The 17415-nt window shown below is 40.8% G+C and overlaps 1 protein-coding gene and 1 long non-coding RNA gene across 2 annotated transcripts; both read left to right on the plus strand.

Annotated features, from left to right (window-relative positions):
- Nucleotides 1–785: 785 nt before the first annotated feature.
- LOC123514302 lies at nt 786–3514 on the plus strand. The gene is made up of 2 exons (XR_006677558.1): nt 786–1297; nt 2559–3514. It is a non-coding gene; the product is annotated as an uncharacterized LOC123514302 (long non-coding RNA).
- Nucleotides 3515–4828: 1314 nt separating this feature from the next.
- On the plus strand, nt 4829–17218 carry LOC123514298. The gene is made up of 5 exons (XM_045272119.1): nt 4829–6122; nt 11728–11784; nt 12262–12338; nt 12454–13460; nt 13610–17218. Exons 1-5 carry the CDS (start codon nt 5156–5158, stop codon nt 13878–13880), a joined length of 2379 nt encoding a protein of 792 aa, XP_045128054.1. The 5' UTR covers nt 4829–5155; the 3' UTR covers nt 13881–17218.
- The last annotated feature ends 197 nt before the right edge of the window (nt 17219–17415 follow it).

Consider the following 17415-nt stretch of genomic DNA (forward strand, 5'->3'; position numbering starts at 1 on the left):
TCTCTCTCTCTCTCTCTCTCTCTCTCTCTCTCTCTCTCTCTCTCTATATATATATATATATATATATATATATATATATATATATATATATATATATATATATATATATGTGTGTGTGTGTGTGTGTGTGTGTGTGTGTGTGTGTGTGTGTGTGTGTGTTTTACATGCGTCAACATTCAGTTTCCTGCTCATTCATCTGTTATATTAGAATGTTTTCATGTGTTGTTTGCGATTCTCATCTGTGTGTACTGTATATTATGTACATTTTGCGATCAAACAACGTCTTACCGTACTGTATGAAAGGCAACTGGGGCTTAATGCCTATCGACTGCACAGTACATGGGGTTATTAAAGCAGACACCTAAGCTTGCGGCCAATTCTTAGCTGGGGTTGAAGAGAAAGCACCGCCAATCCGTACTGTATGACACGAGTGTGTGAGATAGTGTCATGTTTGGTGGATCTAGTATAATACGTAACTAACTTGCCTCACTATATAATAAAGTAAACAAATTACAATTCCCATGTTTTCCTTTGATTTGCCCAGAGATCCATTGGCTTCAGTATACGAGACAATAATATTAATAACTTTATGGATGTGATGATAAAAATATCAAACAAAATGTGTAAGTCAAGCTTAAAAACTTTTACTACCATTTCTCTCTCGCTTTCTATTTTCTTTTCATACTACGAATGGGAAACTGCAACAATATTCGAGTTACTATTATTGGTTTGTTTCTGTCATGTTTAAATAGAAGTATCCTTTATAAAAAAAAAAAAAAAAAAAAAAAAGTCTTCAATTCAAGAAGTACAAATCGAAAAATGGAAAGCCAATAGCATCATTAGATAGTAGATATGTACATGCATAACTGTTACAAGAAAATATATCTTTATTTGCGGCACTGATGGAGTACATCTTATCTACAATAGAAATAAAGATCACCTTTCAAATAGGATAAAGCGCACCACACTGTTCAACTGCGACCGTTTACGGAAAAGTGGAGAGTCGAGAAAGCAAAATAAGAAATAGTTATAGGAAAACACGATGTACCATTACAGAGCCGTCTGGCATCTTTCGTTTGACCTTGAGATAGGTTGTTCTTAGACTTCTGGTATTCCCTGCAACACAACGCATTCATACTCAACTCCGAGAGACAAGCACACCGCGTGGAAAAATTCGAGGCAATCCTTAGCGTGTACCGCTGCATTCAGTGAAGGCACAAATCTGGAGTAGCTTACTGATTTACACAGACCACAGAAACCTACGGAATAACTCCGGTTACCCGGCCACTATTGCAGGGTGAGTAGGCACACCATGCAGATAAGCGGTGTGTGGGGAACCATGAGTCACAACAACAAAGCCTTAATTTGATTTAGCATTGTATCTAATACATCATCTAGTGACAATGATTGCATTATTTGCTAAACGTCATAATTAAAAAAATAAATAAGTTATATATATATATATATATATATATATATATATATATATATATATATATATATATATATATATATATATATATATATATATATATATATATATATATATATATATATATATATATATATATATATATATATATATATATATATATATATATATATATATATATATATATATATATATATATATATATATATATATATATATATATATATATATATATATATATATATATATATATACTAAACATTTAAGAATCACCACTTGTATAAATGCATGCTTTGGCTTAGGACAAGGGAGGAGCTTACGCCGCCTCAAGTAAGTGTTGTCCTTGGCGGAAGGGCAGGCGATCACTCAGCCTGTGAATCTCGCCAGGAACCTCCAAAATGTTGTTTCATGTGTGTAGCAGATTCTGCTGCTCAGAGAATTAAACAAAATTAATTTTGAAGCTGTGTTAGCATTTAAGAGTAGAGAAGAACCATGACGCCGCATCACCGCATGAATAGAGAACTCGAATAACTACACAATTATGTAATCATAGGTAGCTTTGATCATACAGGGGCTGCCGCAACGTGTAGGCCTGGCGGCCTCTTGCAGCTTCCCTCTTTTCTCATGTTCTTATGTAATCATAATTATTAGTACCGTCTTCATGAACAAGCGATGAGGGAGGGAGCTTGCACACTTATCAGAGTGAGGAGACGACTCACTTTGCCTGGAGAGACAAGCCACTATATACCTTCACTTTACTGGCAAGTTTTACTGTGGTTGAAGCATTGCTCGGCATATTTAATATAATCACCTCACCCTCCACCTTTTCTCTGTTTTATTGCTCCGTTTCGATTAAGCTCTCTTTTTTTTCATCCTCTTCTCCCTCTTCTTCTTTCTTCCTTTGTTCCTCTTTCTCTCCTTTAATGACAACAAAGTGACTGAGTAGGAAGGTGTTTACTTTATGAAAAATCTTTTCTTAAAAAAAACACAATTAACGTTCTGACTTTTTTAAAATCTAGCAAGAAAACTTAATAATGCATCACTACTTAAGTCATGTGAGCCAGAGCAGAGCCAGAGTCAGGCTTTTATTTCTACGAATATAACTAGTTGGTTAACTATTCTACAGAAAGAAATGAGCGATGACTGTGGTGGCTGCGACTCGGGGGGAGGAGGAGGCGGAGACAGCGGTGGAAGTTGCGATTATGGTGGAGACACCGGTGGAAGTTGTGATTACGATGGATCTTGTGACGCTGGCGAGACCGTGGAGGAATACATGGATTCCGACGGCGTGGTGAAGTTCAGGACTGTGCGCAGAACTGGTAAAGGCGGCAAAGGCAGCAGCACCAGAACTGGACAAATGATACTTCTTACCCTTGTTGTCATCGTTGCCATCGCAGTCATTTTGTGGGCCTTTACAAGGTAGTTAGGTCCTGCAAACTGGAAGATGCTCGTTTTCTAACGGTGCGTGTGTGTGTGTGTGTGTGTGTGTGTGTGTGTGTGTGTGCTTACGGTAAAAAGACTGAATTTTTTGTTAAATTGAGTAAACTCCATATGCCCTTGTTTCACTAAATTATCATTACATTTATTTATATTGCTTAAGCGGACCGTTCCCTCTGGCTGCATCATGGAAGCCTCGTGCATATGGTGTTTCATCTGCACCCCAGACAATTATTGGACTTGAAGGTACAGACAGAGAAACAGTCCGTCGAGCGATTGATTTTCCATTTTTCTTCTTTTTACGCTGCCGAGAGGGATCAAGTTATTGCGTCAAGTGTTGCCTTGGTGAGGATCTTTTTTTACAGCAAGAATCGTTTCAAATACATTTTATATGTACTCAATGAGAATTGTAATTTTTCATAACCAGAATGTCATGCTTTTCGTCGTTAGACAGGGCCATTATACTAACCTTCTACTGTTTCTCTACTAGTGTCGTCTTGCGTCAGTGAGTGACTATATATCATAAAGTGTGGATGTTTTTTCTCGCCTCTCTCCCCCTGATTACTGTTATATTACACTAACTGTTACAAAACACTTTGTTCCATGTAACCCGGTAAGACCTATAGTAATAAAGCCTTCTAATGATCTATTGTTTTGACAAGGAAAACCTTTCATGCACATCACCTTTTGTCTTGTTATATTTCTTGTAATTTCCTTTTGATGAATGTATATACAGTGCAGTGCCTCTTTGAGCGAAATGAGTAGCTATGTTCTCGTAACATGCGAAATGAGTTACGATGTGCTACCATGTCGTAAATTTGGCTCGAGTATACCTCGTAACGTTCATCCTGCGCACCTTGGAAGTTCCGAGCAGGTAAGTACTTGCAAGGTGAGATGTTTTTGTATATTTTGTATATTCGTTAAATATTGATGCTAGTTCTTATAGAGATGCCAAATAGAAAAAAAAATCAAACACATAGTAGAAAACAAAAGTATTAAACACTCCCAATCTTGAAAAAGTATCATGAGAAGGAGGAAATATAAAAGCAGGCAAATAATGTGTGTGTGTGTGTGTGTGTGTGTGTGTGTGTGTGTGTGTGTGTGTGTGTGTGTGTGTGTGTGTGTGTGTGTGTGTGTGTGTAAGAAATATATATATATATATATATATATATATATATATATATATATATATATATATAGATAGATAGATAGATAGATAGATAGATAGATAGATAGATAGATAGATAGATAGATAGATAGATGTAGATATAGATATAGATAGATATTTTTTTTTTTTTTTTTTTTGCGTAAGATTTGCAAGCATCTTCAAAGTGCGAGGCAGGGGACGAGGGGCAGAAAGGGGTGGTGATATGTGTATTACTCATTACTGATCTGCAGGACTGCTTATGAAACTATACACGGGCTCTCTCTCTCTCTCTCTCTCTCTCTCTCTCTCTCTCTCTCTCTCTCTCTCTCCACATAACTCAATTTGCTATTATTACTGCCTTCATGAAATATTTGTGAGCACACTACACTACATTCCTTGATAATACGACCATTTTGTTTACCGGATTTGTGATAATCATTGGGAGATATACGGAAATCCCTTCCTTCCAGTAATCGAAGAGCAAAGGTGACGGTGGTGGTTGAGGAGCATCCAGCAAGCAGGGGGAAAATTAAGGTGGTGGCGAGAATTTCCTTGTCAGCCAACATTTGGCAACTGCAGTGCTAGTGGGCGGAATGGTCAACATTGCACGTATGATTCAACCAGCACATAGCTTCTTGTTCTCTTCTGCTTCAGTTTTACATAAGACAATCAGAGTATTCGAACAATAGATACTCGCCGCGATCTGATTTTTATTTATTCAGTTCCAGGGAGAAGGCAGAAAGAAAGCGTTGCAACCTGCCAGAGGTCATGAGGGTTGCGGGAGCAGGTCGGCCTATCACACATCAGTTGCTCTGTGGTGAAGTGTGTGAGAGGGTGTGCAGACTGGCAGTGGTCTGTCGTTCATCTGATAAAGCATCAATTCCATTATCCATAACTTCGTTAAATACACAGGATTAAAAAACGCATGATAAGTGTGAAGAGGAATGCATAAAGTTAATGACGAGATTGAACAACATTTGGAAAAATTATAAGTGTGTATAAGAGAAACAAAATACAAATTCCGAACCCGTGCGAGAAAACACGTGATAATTGTTTTGCAAGGCACTTCAGTCTTCTCTAAATAGAATGATGTGGTTAACGTAAAGACGCCGATATTTTGCTCATGCCAGCAAATCAAAATGAAGTTCAAGATCGGATTCCTTGCTTCATTGCCACTGACTACAGACACTGAACTGGTGACGACGACTGTGAAGTTCCAACCGAGAGGTGAGAGGTTGGAGCGGGTGGGGGGCGGTCGCGACCGGGACCAGTACAGGGCGTGCCTCCAGACCGTGGCTGACGAGACTGGTCAGGAAGAGGACCCAAGGGACCGACACTGCCTCCTCCCCCACCCCGCCAATACTAGGGTGAATGCTGCTCTCCAGTGTTACAAGTCACATGCAGTGGTTGATGGTGACTGCAGTGCTCCTCGCGGCAGATCTTCAAGCACAAGTTCTAGCGAGTCTTCAAATACTAATACCAGCGACAGCATCAGCTTTAATAGCACGAATAGCAGTGGCAGTACAGCCAGCACAGGGAACAGTTTGGCCTCTAGCAGCGTCCATAACAGTGACAGCACAAACGTCCAAACCAGTAAAAGACCAGGTAAAACGTTTTTTACTTTTAGCCCTAGAAATGATTCAAGAAAACGTCGCATCGGAACCGGCACCAACAGTCCCGCCGGTGTAGCCCTCACCACCACCACAACCACCACTGCCTGCTTGGAGTTCAGCGTCAATGGCAAAGCAAACATCGGCAACAACGTGACAAAAGGTGTCAAACTCAAGACTAATAGTCTGAGTAGTAACAGCAGTTATGAAAGTCAAACTAGCAGCAACAGTAGCAATAAAAGTTTCAGGAAGTTTTTTCATCGAGGAAATGTATTCAGCAATAGTTTTAAAATGCGAAACAGCATCAAGAAGTCTGCTAAGAGCAGTGACAAGAGTACTCGTAAAAGCACCACCGCCAAAGCCACCACTATCAACAATAGTAGCAGCATCACTAACAGCATCAACAGCAACATTGAGGAGAATAGCAGGTTTCTCCTCCCTGCAGACAGTGTTACCAACATCGTCGTCGTTGGGGACAAAGGAGTCGGCAAGTCAGGTGAGGCAAGCTGCATGAGATGTCTCGAAAGGAAGCGTTGGCCTTAGTCATCCGTGGCTTACCATGGCGGATTTTATTAGTATCGCTCTTATCCCATCACAAACATTGGGCAAACACACACACACACACATATATATATATATATATATATATATATATATATATATATATATATATATATATATATATATATATATATATATATATATATATATATATATATATATATATATATATATATATATATATATATATATATATATATATATATATATATTTTGTTACTTTTCAGTCTAGTGACATTTCTTTATCTACCTTCCTTTAAGAGTTACGTGTTTCAATCTCCATCTTTTTACCCATCTCTTTATTTATTTACTAAGATATTTTTGTCACCTGAGTAGCTATAACTGACTAAGCCATTACGCTGTGTTGTCAAAAGTAAGATTGTGCAAAATGTTGTGAGCTACAAAGATTAGTCCAGAATGAGACAACAAGATTGTAGAAAATGTTTAAGTAAATATTTGCCCTCACCAAACCCGGCCGTCACCAGCTCGCTACGAGTGGCAGACCGCTGGGCTGCTCCCTACTGGGCTTTGCTTGTTTCTGGCGAGGTGTGTGAATGTGTGTTTCCATCTCCAAAGATCATACCTAGTTTGGAGTGAGAGTCGACCACTCACACCTGCTAGCCTGTTAGTATACTTAGCTACTGATTTTCGTTCATAGCGTTCATTTAATCATACTAATGAATAATAATCCACAAAGTTTTTAGGAAGTATACGACTTGGTGTCTTTAGTCACCTCAGTCTGTGCCTTCTACTCTTTACGATATCCATGCGAAGCTCTGAGGATTCACTACAGTGTCTGCCAAGCCAATCCTCCCCCAACTCAGCCGTCTTGGTCACACGCCGCTCACGCCAAGGTGGCGGGACGGACAGCAAACCTTCACTCTGCCATCATCCATCTTCCAACTCGGGGTCCGCTCAGCCTTTCCTCTGCCACTTTCTCAGTACCGATTTACTTTACTTGTATGAAGCTTTCTTCTCCCACAATAACCTTACTGGGTTAGTAAGGGTGTTTTTCCAGCTCCGTAGCTATACCTAAATCGATCTTAGAGCATTCCGTGACACATTCACAAGAAGAGTTGGTCGGTGTTTGCTCCTGGGAATACGTGCGCGCTGCTAGTGTCTTACTGTAGTAGTTCCGGGGAAAGTAAAGTCCCTTTAGGTGACTGGTTCATTACTGTCTGTAGAAACGACGTGCTTACTGAAGAGTGGACAAATAACGAAAACTCTTTGCCTCTGCAGATAGATCTTTGAGATACTTAAGACAGATTAATGAAGCACACACACACACACACACATGTACCATGAAATATAGCATGCACAAAGTACAGATTGCGCCTCTTGTTGCTGTTCGCCGCTGTTCGACTTCACCTCAATCAAAACCGTCTTTATTTCTTATGATGGATGAATGAACAGCTCGTCTTATAATAGATATCCTGACTGTCAGCGGCACAAGTACTTACACTGCGTTTGCCCCTGATTACAATGTATTGTTCTGTTTTAGGTACGCGTATCATATTTTAGGGATATGAATAATACTAACAGTCTATGTATCTAACGTGTTCTTCTCCTTGGTGTGTACTGGTTACATCGACAATCCATACTGTCAGCCTCGCAACAGCTTACCCATCCTGCCTCCCAGTCCCACCCCTTCTGTCATATTGTGCCGGCATCTTCCAGTTGGGCCCGCGGCCGCCACCCTGTGTTTACCCAGTGGCGCCGCTCGGTGGCCACCACTTTCTCTACACTGGTCCGAATAGTATTTGCCACGAGATATGCTTGACTTCCTGTCTCCTTCACTCTACTTCACTAATGTTCTCTATGCAAACACTGGCAAAGCGTCGTATTCTTTTTTTTTTTTTTTTTTTTTTAGTCTTTGCGAATGGGATAACAGTCCGCCAGAGTGAGACAAAACTGCTCACTCAATCATGAAAGGGAAGGAGGCAACATAATACAATATTCAGTGGTTTTCCATGATCGTAGCGCCCCATCCACATGGTGGTGTACGGCGAGGAGCTGCGCCATCCCTGAATTTACTAATGACGTGGAAGAGCAGGTGAAACTAGGACGGCATTCAAAGGGACGAGGTCAAGGGAAGAGGTCAGAGGAGGAAGACCATTGCGCTCAATGTTTGGGAAGGGTGAACTGACTCGAAAAATGATAGGATGCATCAATTAAAAATAAGAAATAAATAAACTGCTAGCGTGACAAATGTAAATAGCCAAGGGGCAACTTCACCATCATGTGTCTGTCTGCGCATTGATACTTTTCCATACATGAGGTGCTTTCATCAGTGTTAGCGTGTCTTCCATTATTTTCAGTTTGAAATAGATGCGACAGGAAATAAAAATAGAGAGCATAACAGAAGCACATAGAGACCAAGGCTGTATTTACTTGCATGTCAGGTAGGCACTACTGTTTTGCTCTTCTTCCAGTTGACTACTCTGAAACAGTCCTTGCCAGTAGGGACCGCTCACAGGCAACACTTCCCATGTTGCTCGCAAAGTCAATAGACACAGCTAATGCACAAATACTCACAACCTGAATTAAGAACCTCTCTAGTGTAGATGTGTGAAGCAAGAGGTATTTCTATGAATGCAGCCTCGAGAAGGTGTTGTCAAACGAGGCGACAGAGCAGCCTGGTTCCATTTACCATTCCCTTCCTGAATATATCAACTTCCCAACACCGATCCTCACTTGCCACCCTTACACTACCATTCCATCATCAACTTCCAATAATGAAAATTCTAAAACACAAGTATTTTGTAGCCGACATCAAAACTACGCTTAGATTTCTTCTTAACACGTTCATATACAGCGCACGCGCACACACACACACACACACACACACCCACACCCACACACACACTTTTACGTCGAGTTATATCATGTAGAATAGAGTTACCAATAATATTTAACTCACTATATATAGTGAGTTAAGCCCGTTAAGTTTTTTGCTGTTTTCCATTGCTGCAGTCTTGTCTGGACAGGTCTTGACCCTTGCCTCTGGTTCTGCCTATCTAGATGTCTACACTCGTCACGGTCGACCTTGCAGTCCCCTTGACAGGCAGGGTGTACCGTGCTGTAACGCTCACAGTCATAGTAACAAATTTCAGCGATATTCTGGAACTATTAGATATTTAAATACTTTATTTTCACACTTTCCTAATATTCATTCACGTTTGCCATCAGATTTATAATATCGCCACTCAATCGAATTTATATAAACAGACCATTTCCGTTCCCTCGTGTTATGAGATCGTCTTGGGCTATGGGAGATGGGCGTCGCCTCATCTCTTTGACGCTGCCTGCTAACCGTGAGACTCGAAGGTGAGTCAGTTCACTTCAGCCTCGAGAAGGTATGCAGTGCACCAACACGTAAAAGAAAAACATCCATATATCTGTTGGTGGGCTAGAAAATTACACGCAAAGAAAGTTTTTGTTATTAGCGAACTTCACTCGCGAGTTGTCAGTTTCATACTTGAAAATTGGTCATGATAATGTTTTCAACAGGAAATACTTGATATGAGAGAGAGAGAGAGAGAGAGAGAGAGAGAGAGAGAGAGAGAGAGAGAGTGTGTCGGAAGTGGATGTCAGCTGTGTGTGTGTGTGTGTGTGTGTGTGTGTGTGTGTGTGTGTGTGTGTGTGTGTGTGTAAGGTCGAGGGAGAGAACCACCATTTTGGAGGGAGTGAGGTATCTTGGCTGAGGTGTGACGGTCACGCTCGAAAAAATGCAAACAAAGGGTCGCCGTGAAGCATCCTCTTCGACCAGCCAATGCCGGCCACAACAGATGACGTCTTCCTATTTTTGGGGGTCTCTGATAATCACAAGAAACACAGTAAATCATCACCTGCCTGATCTGTCTTTATCTAAATGACTGACGATTCCGGAAATGCACTGTGAACTAGTTGCAGTCAAAAGATAAGAAGGAAAGTCTGGGCGTGTCAGGGCCATGGGTAGAGGTCATGAGTGGGCTGATGCTACTGTCTTACTGCTGGACCCAACCTCCTCCAGCAATCCCCACAACCGAGAGGAGACAATTCGCCACCGAGTCTGACACCAATCATCCTCTTGAACTTTATTTACCTCCACGCCACACCGACGGATTTACACACCCCTCATGATGTCCAGCGCTCACTGCATCCCAGCAAGTGGTGCACCCTGCCATGGTACTGTAAGCATGGCGGCCAAACCTCATATCAGACTGCACAGTACGTACAACAAAGTACAAAGCAAATTATTTTCTACTTGATTTCTATGATTGGTGTAGCAAGTCATCGTCTCTCTCTCTCTCTCTCTCTCTCTCTCTCTCTCTCTCTCTCTCTCTCTCTCTCTCTCTCTCTCTCACACACACACACACACACACACACACAAATAAGATAGTGTGTGTGTGTGTGAGAGAGAGAGAGAGAGAGAGAGAGAGAGAGAGAGAGAGAGAGAGAGAGAGAGAGAGAGAGAAAGAGAGATAACGGAACGGTAAGGGGAGATATGCACGTGTTGGTTAAACAAAGATTATGGTAAAGTTACAAGATTGGGTAAATGATGGAGGTTGTTCTGGGGGAGATGGGAGACCGGGTTGGAGGTGTAGGGCTTGGGGTCACGGCACGCCTCACCACCCGAGGACGTCCACCTCCTATTCTTGAGCATGACAACAGACCAGTGTGGCGGCACAGCTTAGTTAGGTAAAGCTGCATCAGGTGGTGTACGCACTGCGTCGCAGAACGCGGCATGTTTTTCATGAAGTCAAGCAAACTTACAGCAGTGCGCGTTCAGCCGAGGAGAAATTATTTCTCTATCCATTTATCAAAATCTGATAGCTTACTTTAAAGAGAAAATATTAATTGACACACACACACACACACACACACACACACACACACACACACTGAACGCTAAAATACATTTATATTCAAGCGTACATCACAAAATTTTCACTGAGGAGTGTGAGAGTAGGGCTACTGATGAGAAGTGACGGTTCACAAATACTGTTACAACAGACAAAATTTACAATCTAATGACGAATAAGATTCATTTAGACGTGTCACTTTGCAAACATTAGGCTTATCACTATTGTTTTAATCAATTAATCTACTTACTTTTTAGCTAAATAGTTATCAGTATTATTTTCATTATTGTTATTGTTGCTGTTATAATTATAATTATTATCATTGTTAGTAGTAGTAGTAGTAGTAGTAGTAGTAGTAGTAGTAGTAGTAGTAGCAGTAGTAGTAGTAGTAGAAGAAGAAGAACAAGAAGAAGAAGAAGAAGAAGAAGAAGAAGAAGAAGAGGAGGAGGAGGAAGAGGAAGAAGACTAGTAGTAGTAGTAGTAGTAGTAGTAGTAGTAGTAGTAGAAGTGGTAGTAGTAGAAAAGAAGAACAACAACAAGAACAAGAACAAGAAAAATAAGAAGAACAAGAAGAAGTACAGCCGTACAGTAGTAGTAGTAGTAGTAGTAGTAGTAGTAGTAGTAGTAGCAGTAGTAATAGTAGTAGTAGTACAATTTTCATTATCATCATTTCTTCCTTTTTTTCCCCCTTAACAGCTATCACCGTTCGTTTCCTGACCCGCCGCTACATCGGGGAATACAGTTCAGACTCGGGTAAGAATCACACTTTGGCAGCAGCACCTTACACCAGCCTGGGAGGACCATGAGAGTTATTGGTCACCAGGTGCGGCGATGATCACTATTATACAATACACTACGAACCGCGCTATGGTGCAGTGTTTGCTAGAGAGGATGTCACTTGGAATCATGTAACTTTTTAACTTAGAGGATATAAAAAGAGAATGTTGAATGCTATCTCATTAACTTGTATAAATAATGTTAAAAACTAAGACATAAGAACTTAGGTATATGTAAATGGTTCGCCATATTGAATGACAGGGATGTTGTTTCGTTGAATGCCATGTCTCCAATTCAGAAAATATGTGAAGACTTGGCTGCTTGGTTTGACATGAACATTGCTGTGTTTCTTAAATTATGACGTCAAGTCTAATAGTCTATAAATCGGGTGTTTACTCTATACAGGGAAACCATATTCATAACCAATAAATATACTGCACCTTTTTCTGACAGAAATGATGTACCAGCACGACACCACGGTGGACCATGCACCCGCCTGCCTCCAGCTACTAGATGTCACCACATTGCAGGCGAGTTGTCCATTACCTATGCAATATGCTTTATGCTCGCACAAATACCATAATTGCACTTTAATGGGATCATAACCTATGCAATCTCAACTTTAATATGACCATGTCTTTCCAGACACCTTACCAAATCCTAAATCACCTCTCCTGGGCTCACGCCTTTGTGGTCGTCTACGACATCACCAGCAGAACTTCCTTCATTCACGCCAGACAACTGCTGCATATCCTTCATTCTCGTTTTCATACAAATCCTTCCTTTTCCAAAAATTTACCTCCACAACCAAGTTCCTATAAAACTAGTGATTGTGCTACGCACACGAACATTTCCCATGAAATAATAGTTCCTGCATGTTCTAGAAACGATAGGACAACAAACGGTGACTGTGTTTTAAGTGAACAGCCTATGTTACCCATTACCAGTGTTGCTTCCCGGCCTCCACAGCCACCCCACAGCCTCACATCAACAAACCATCATGCACACCAGTGTTACCAAGCTGACCCATCACCGACTGGACAGCGTTACTCTATCCAGTCATCTCTCCCGATCTCCTCGCATGGAAGGCAGGAACCTGCCACTCTCATATCCTATCAGTACCAACGGCCGGACGCCAACCGTCTGCGCCATGCCACCACTCCCTACTATGGTTTCTCGCGCAGCACAACTGGTGACACGCCCCTCATTCACTGTCGCTGTCACTGCCACAATCTTCATACTAAGTTACCATGTGGTACAACTTTAGATAATTACGACAGTAAATATAGCAAAAGCTCATTTATTCCTAGTCATGTTTATTATGATTCTATAGATACTTTAGTTGAAGACCATCCAAGGTACAATTACAACAGAGGCACAAGATGGTCTCCTACGGACAAGGTACGGCGAATTCCACTAGGCTATCACACCAGCTTTGACTTATGTGATGAAGGACAAAAGCCGGAGTGTTATTTTGAGAGGAGTACTAGCGGGTGCAACTTGCATCACTCCTGCAACAGACACCTTCCTGAACATGCTGCCTCCCGTTACCAAGAGTGTCTTCCATCGAAAGGAGGCTGTTCCTCTACTGGGCCTCTGCAAAGGCATACCACTCTTCTCCTCGGCAACAAACGAGACTTGGAGCACATCAGGTAAGAACTTCCATACTTCACAGCAAACATAAGTAAATAATTGAGCTGATATTCCATTTTACCATTTAACAAAAACTAATCGTTGGCGCCTTTGCTAATTCTGTCACTGTACAAGTAATGGCTCTGATCTATGTCTGTGACTGCTTCAGGCGCGTGTGGACCGACGAGGGAGAGGCGCTTTCTCTGGAATTCAGCTGCCAGTTCTATGAGGTGTCGGCAGCAGAGTCCGTTCTTGGGGTTCATCTAGCCTTTCACTCCCTTCTGAAGGAGACTCGGGCTCTGCAGCTTATAAAGAGTCTGCCTTATGGGAATTCTCAGGATTCTTCCAAAGGCACCGTGTCCTCGGCTGTATCTAAGGTCATTGGCAACTTTTTCCGGGTAGGTAAAGTTGGTCACAAGAGACAGTCAAACAGCATCTGACCAGCGTGAATGCATCAGGTACTCTTCAAATCTTTATGTTCTCCTATATAACCCACCAGAGTCCTCGCCCAAGAATAAGCTACACTAGTTCATGAATAGTTCCAAATATTGTTATTTATGTTTTATTCTAAACCAACGAAGCACTTCAGGGTTGCGTTAGCTACCCAATACAGTGTTAACTACCTAGACGCGCACGAGCAGTGAAGATATTTTGCGGGACCGATAAAAAAAAAAAAAAAAAAAAACTTTTCACTCGTTAGAACCGTGTAAAAACAAACCGGAACTTTATGGAATTAGCAAATATGTTTTATAAAGCGGTGTCGAGAAGAAAATTAGTATCATGAGAGCTTTTTATTAGAAAGAAAAAATAATGATAATGAGCAGCGCTCTTCAAATACGTTCGCCCGCTGGATTAGGAACATATTTATCATCATTATTATTATTTTTATTATTATTATTATTATTATTATTATTATTATTATCATCATCATCATCATCACCATTAATATAATTTTTATCATTATTATTATTATTGTTATCACTATTACTATCATTAAATGTTTTTATTATATTGTACGGTATGTGCGTCTCAATTTTGATACCTTGAGAGAAAAATCGTACAAAATCAAGACGGTAGCGGTGGTCACGTCGCATGTGGGAACGCAGGAAATAGAGGGGAAATATACTGTACAGAGTCGTACACTGTTAATAAAACCTGCACGTTAACCTTAATATCTTAAAAGTAATTGTCCAGTTATAGGTTTGAAGGACCCGTGGCAACATTTCACACTATCTAGTAAAAGAAACAAATACTACAAAAATAGATAAACAAATTAACTAAACTACATATTCTAGGTAGATTAGATGGATCCAGGCATCACTAAGTCTTAGTCTGTTAAGTTTATATTAAAGAAAGACAAACATGACACGAGTATTGTTCTTACCCAGGATTCAACGCTAAGTAATTTCAACAGACTAGACTTCAACGTTCAATTTATCCGCTTTGAAGGGTTCCAGATAGCTAGGTGCGGCAGTCCTTCCTTGGACAACGAACATCCTGCCAGACAAGCATCACATCTTCAAGTCATGTATTCGATATCAATGTTCCTTTCAGAAAAAAATAAAATAAATAAATAAATAATTAATAATAATAATAATAATAATACGAAACATCTTTTACTTAATATAAAGGCAGGTTCTCACGTGTCAATTTGCGACTGAGATTGCAAGTCAGTACAGTTTTCGACTGAATATCGGTGGCTAGCGACTGGAAAAACCATTTGCAAAACAAGACATGTTGGTCTTGTTCAGTCGATTTGCGACGTTGTGACGTCACGGAGAAAAGTTTGAAAATGTGGTGTCAATGTAAAGAAGAATATTTTGGAGTTGATGAGGTTAAAAGAGCACATCTGGGACTCTAGAAGTAAAAAGCTTAAACAAATTGGCATTCGATGAATTCGTTGCCACTCTCCGATGACTGTTTCCTTCTATGCAGGGTGTTGTTGGAGGTGAGGATTGAAGACTTGTCAGGATTTAATTTGATCGCAATCGTCATCGTCACCAGAGGACAACATCCAGCCGATACATCATACTTTCCAGTCGCTATGTGTGAACGTGTTCCGACTACATGGGCTCAGTCGATACTTTTATCGACTTGCGATTTAAGTCACATATTGATACGTGTGAACTTGACATAAGTTCGTCAAAGAATTCAGTTGTAGATTTCATCGGATGCGGTAAGTAGCCGAATAAAAAAAAAACAAATAAATGAAAAAGAAATATAGAAAAAAATCAAAACAAACCTAAAGATTTATAATCAAATAAGCCATGCAACGCACTAAAATACAACACTTCATCCAGTTAATTCATTATACATGGTCAGTTCCGCTACTGCAACACCAAACTTATATAACTTTCATAGCAAGCTAGTTGTTCCACCACATTGGGTGATCAGCAACTGTTAACCCGTTGATTGTTGTAACTTATCTTCTGAACCAGAGTGAAATGCAGCGTGCGAATTTGGCCTCACATTAAAGGCAGGTTCACACGTGCCAATTTGCGACTTAAATTGTCGATAGAGTTTCCGACTAAATATATGTGCCTAGCAAATGGAAAAGTCAGTCGCAAAACAAGACCAACATGTTGGTATGTTCAATCGATTTGCGACTTTAATTACGTTGTGACGTCACGGAATAAGCTTTGAAAGAGTGGTCTCCAGGTGAAGAGATGGTGGAGTTGGTGAGGGGAAAAAAAAAACACATCTGGAACTCCACAAATTAATGATACGGAAAAACACAAATTAATGATAGAAAAAAAAAAAAAAAAAAAAAAAAAAAAAAAAACCGTAAATCGTGGTTGGACGAAACAGGTGCCAGTCTTCAAGAACCGTTTCTTTCAATGCAGGGTGTTGTTGGAGGTGAGGATTGAAGATTTGTCAGGATCTAATTTGATCGCAATTGTGCATAGTCTTCTTAAGATTAGTGTGTGGTGGACACTCCTTCTCCTTTCTTTCCTTCTACTTTGCCAGGGACGTATCCACAGGCATTTTCTATTCTGTTGACTCTTCCGGTACGCCAAAAGAAGAGCAACCACCGCTTCAACATCGCCACTGGAGGATGACATCTTGGCGGGTTGCTGTTTGTTTACATTCACTTCCCCCAAAAGGCACCAACTAGTCAATACTTTCCAGTCGCTATGTGTGACGTTTTTCCGACTAGAAAGGCTCAGTCGATACTTTCATCGACTTGCAATTTCAGTCGCAAATTGGCACGTGTGAACTCGCAGCGTGACGATTGTGTGAGGAACGTGTCCGTCCAACCACAGACGAGGTAAGACTTACATTAACTAGTCTCAGTAAAATAACGTCGTCAGACTTACTCACATACAAATCAGGGGTCATATACTACTGGTAAAGGGAACTATAGCAACCTACAGTAGCCATACAACATTGCAAGAAGCCAATATACTCACCCAGCTCATCGTTGTTCTGCAGCTCACTGATCCCATTCAGAGTAAACCTTGCGGAATCTCGTGTAATTGATAATGTCCAGATTATCACAGGTAGTCGTCTCCTGACCACGATGTTGACAGCATCGCGACACGCGGTGCATTGCCCAATGGGGCACTTAACTACTATTTTAAACAGTAAACATTTCCTTGTAAACACCAACAATACTGACGTTCGGACCACCCGACCTAAAGGCAGTGCTTCCATGAGTCGATGAAATCTTACCCTAGATTGTCGAAGTTGCCCGTTAATTGTTGATTAATGCACTCTTATCATACATAAGTTTAAATATTGCCCCACCCCCACCCCCAAACACACTCACAGGTCTACACACTACAGCCACTACTGCGGCTGCCCTGTGTGGACTCGTCCTCACAAGTGACTGACTGTGTGTGAACTGTGATCTAACCGTCCGAAGGTCCAAAACGTGTACGTGTAGTAGATGGGTGAGTGGAGACTGGGGAAAAAGGGGATTGGGTGGGGGGGTGAAGGGATGATACAGGTCACGGGGATGATTGTGTACATGAA

Source organism: Portunus trituberculatus, chromosome 37, assembly GCF_017591435.1.
Source record: "Portunus trituberculatus isolate SZX2019 chromosome 37, ASM1759143v1, whole genome shotgun sequence".
NCBI lineage: Eukaryota > Metazoa > Arthropoda > Malacostraca > Decapoda > Portunidae > Portunus > Portunus trituberculatus.

What these genes read in the sequence shown, in the direction of transcription:
- LOC123514298 (XM_045272119.1), top strand. Translation starts at nt 5,156, where the DNA reads ATGAAGTTCAAGATCGGATTCCTTGCTTCATTGCCACTGACTACAGAC. An exon ending in CAAAGGAGTCGGCAAGTCAG is followed by an intron (nt 6,123 to 11,727) that starts GTGAGGCAAGCT and finishes CCCCCTTAACAG; the next exon opens with CTATCACCGTTCGTTTCCTG. An exon ending in GGAATACAGTTCAGACTCGG is followed by an intron (nt 11,785 to 12,261) that starts GTAAGAATCACA and finishes TTTTTCTGACAG; the next exon opens with AAATGATGTACCAGCACGAC.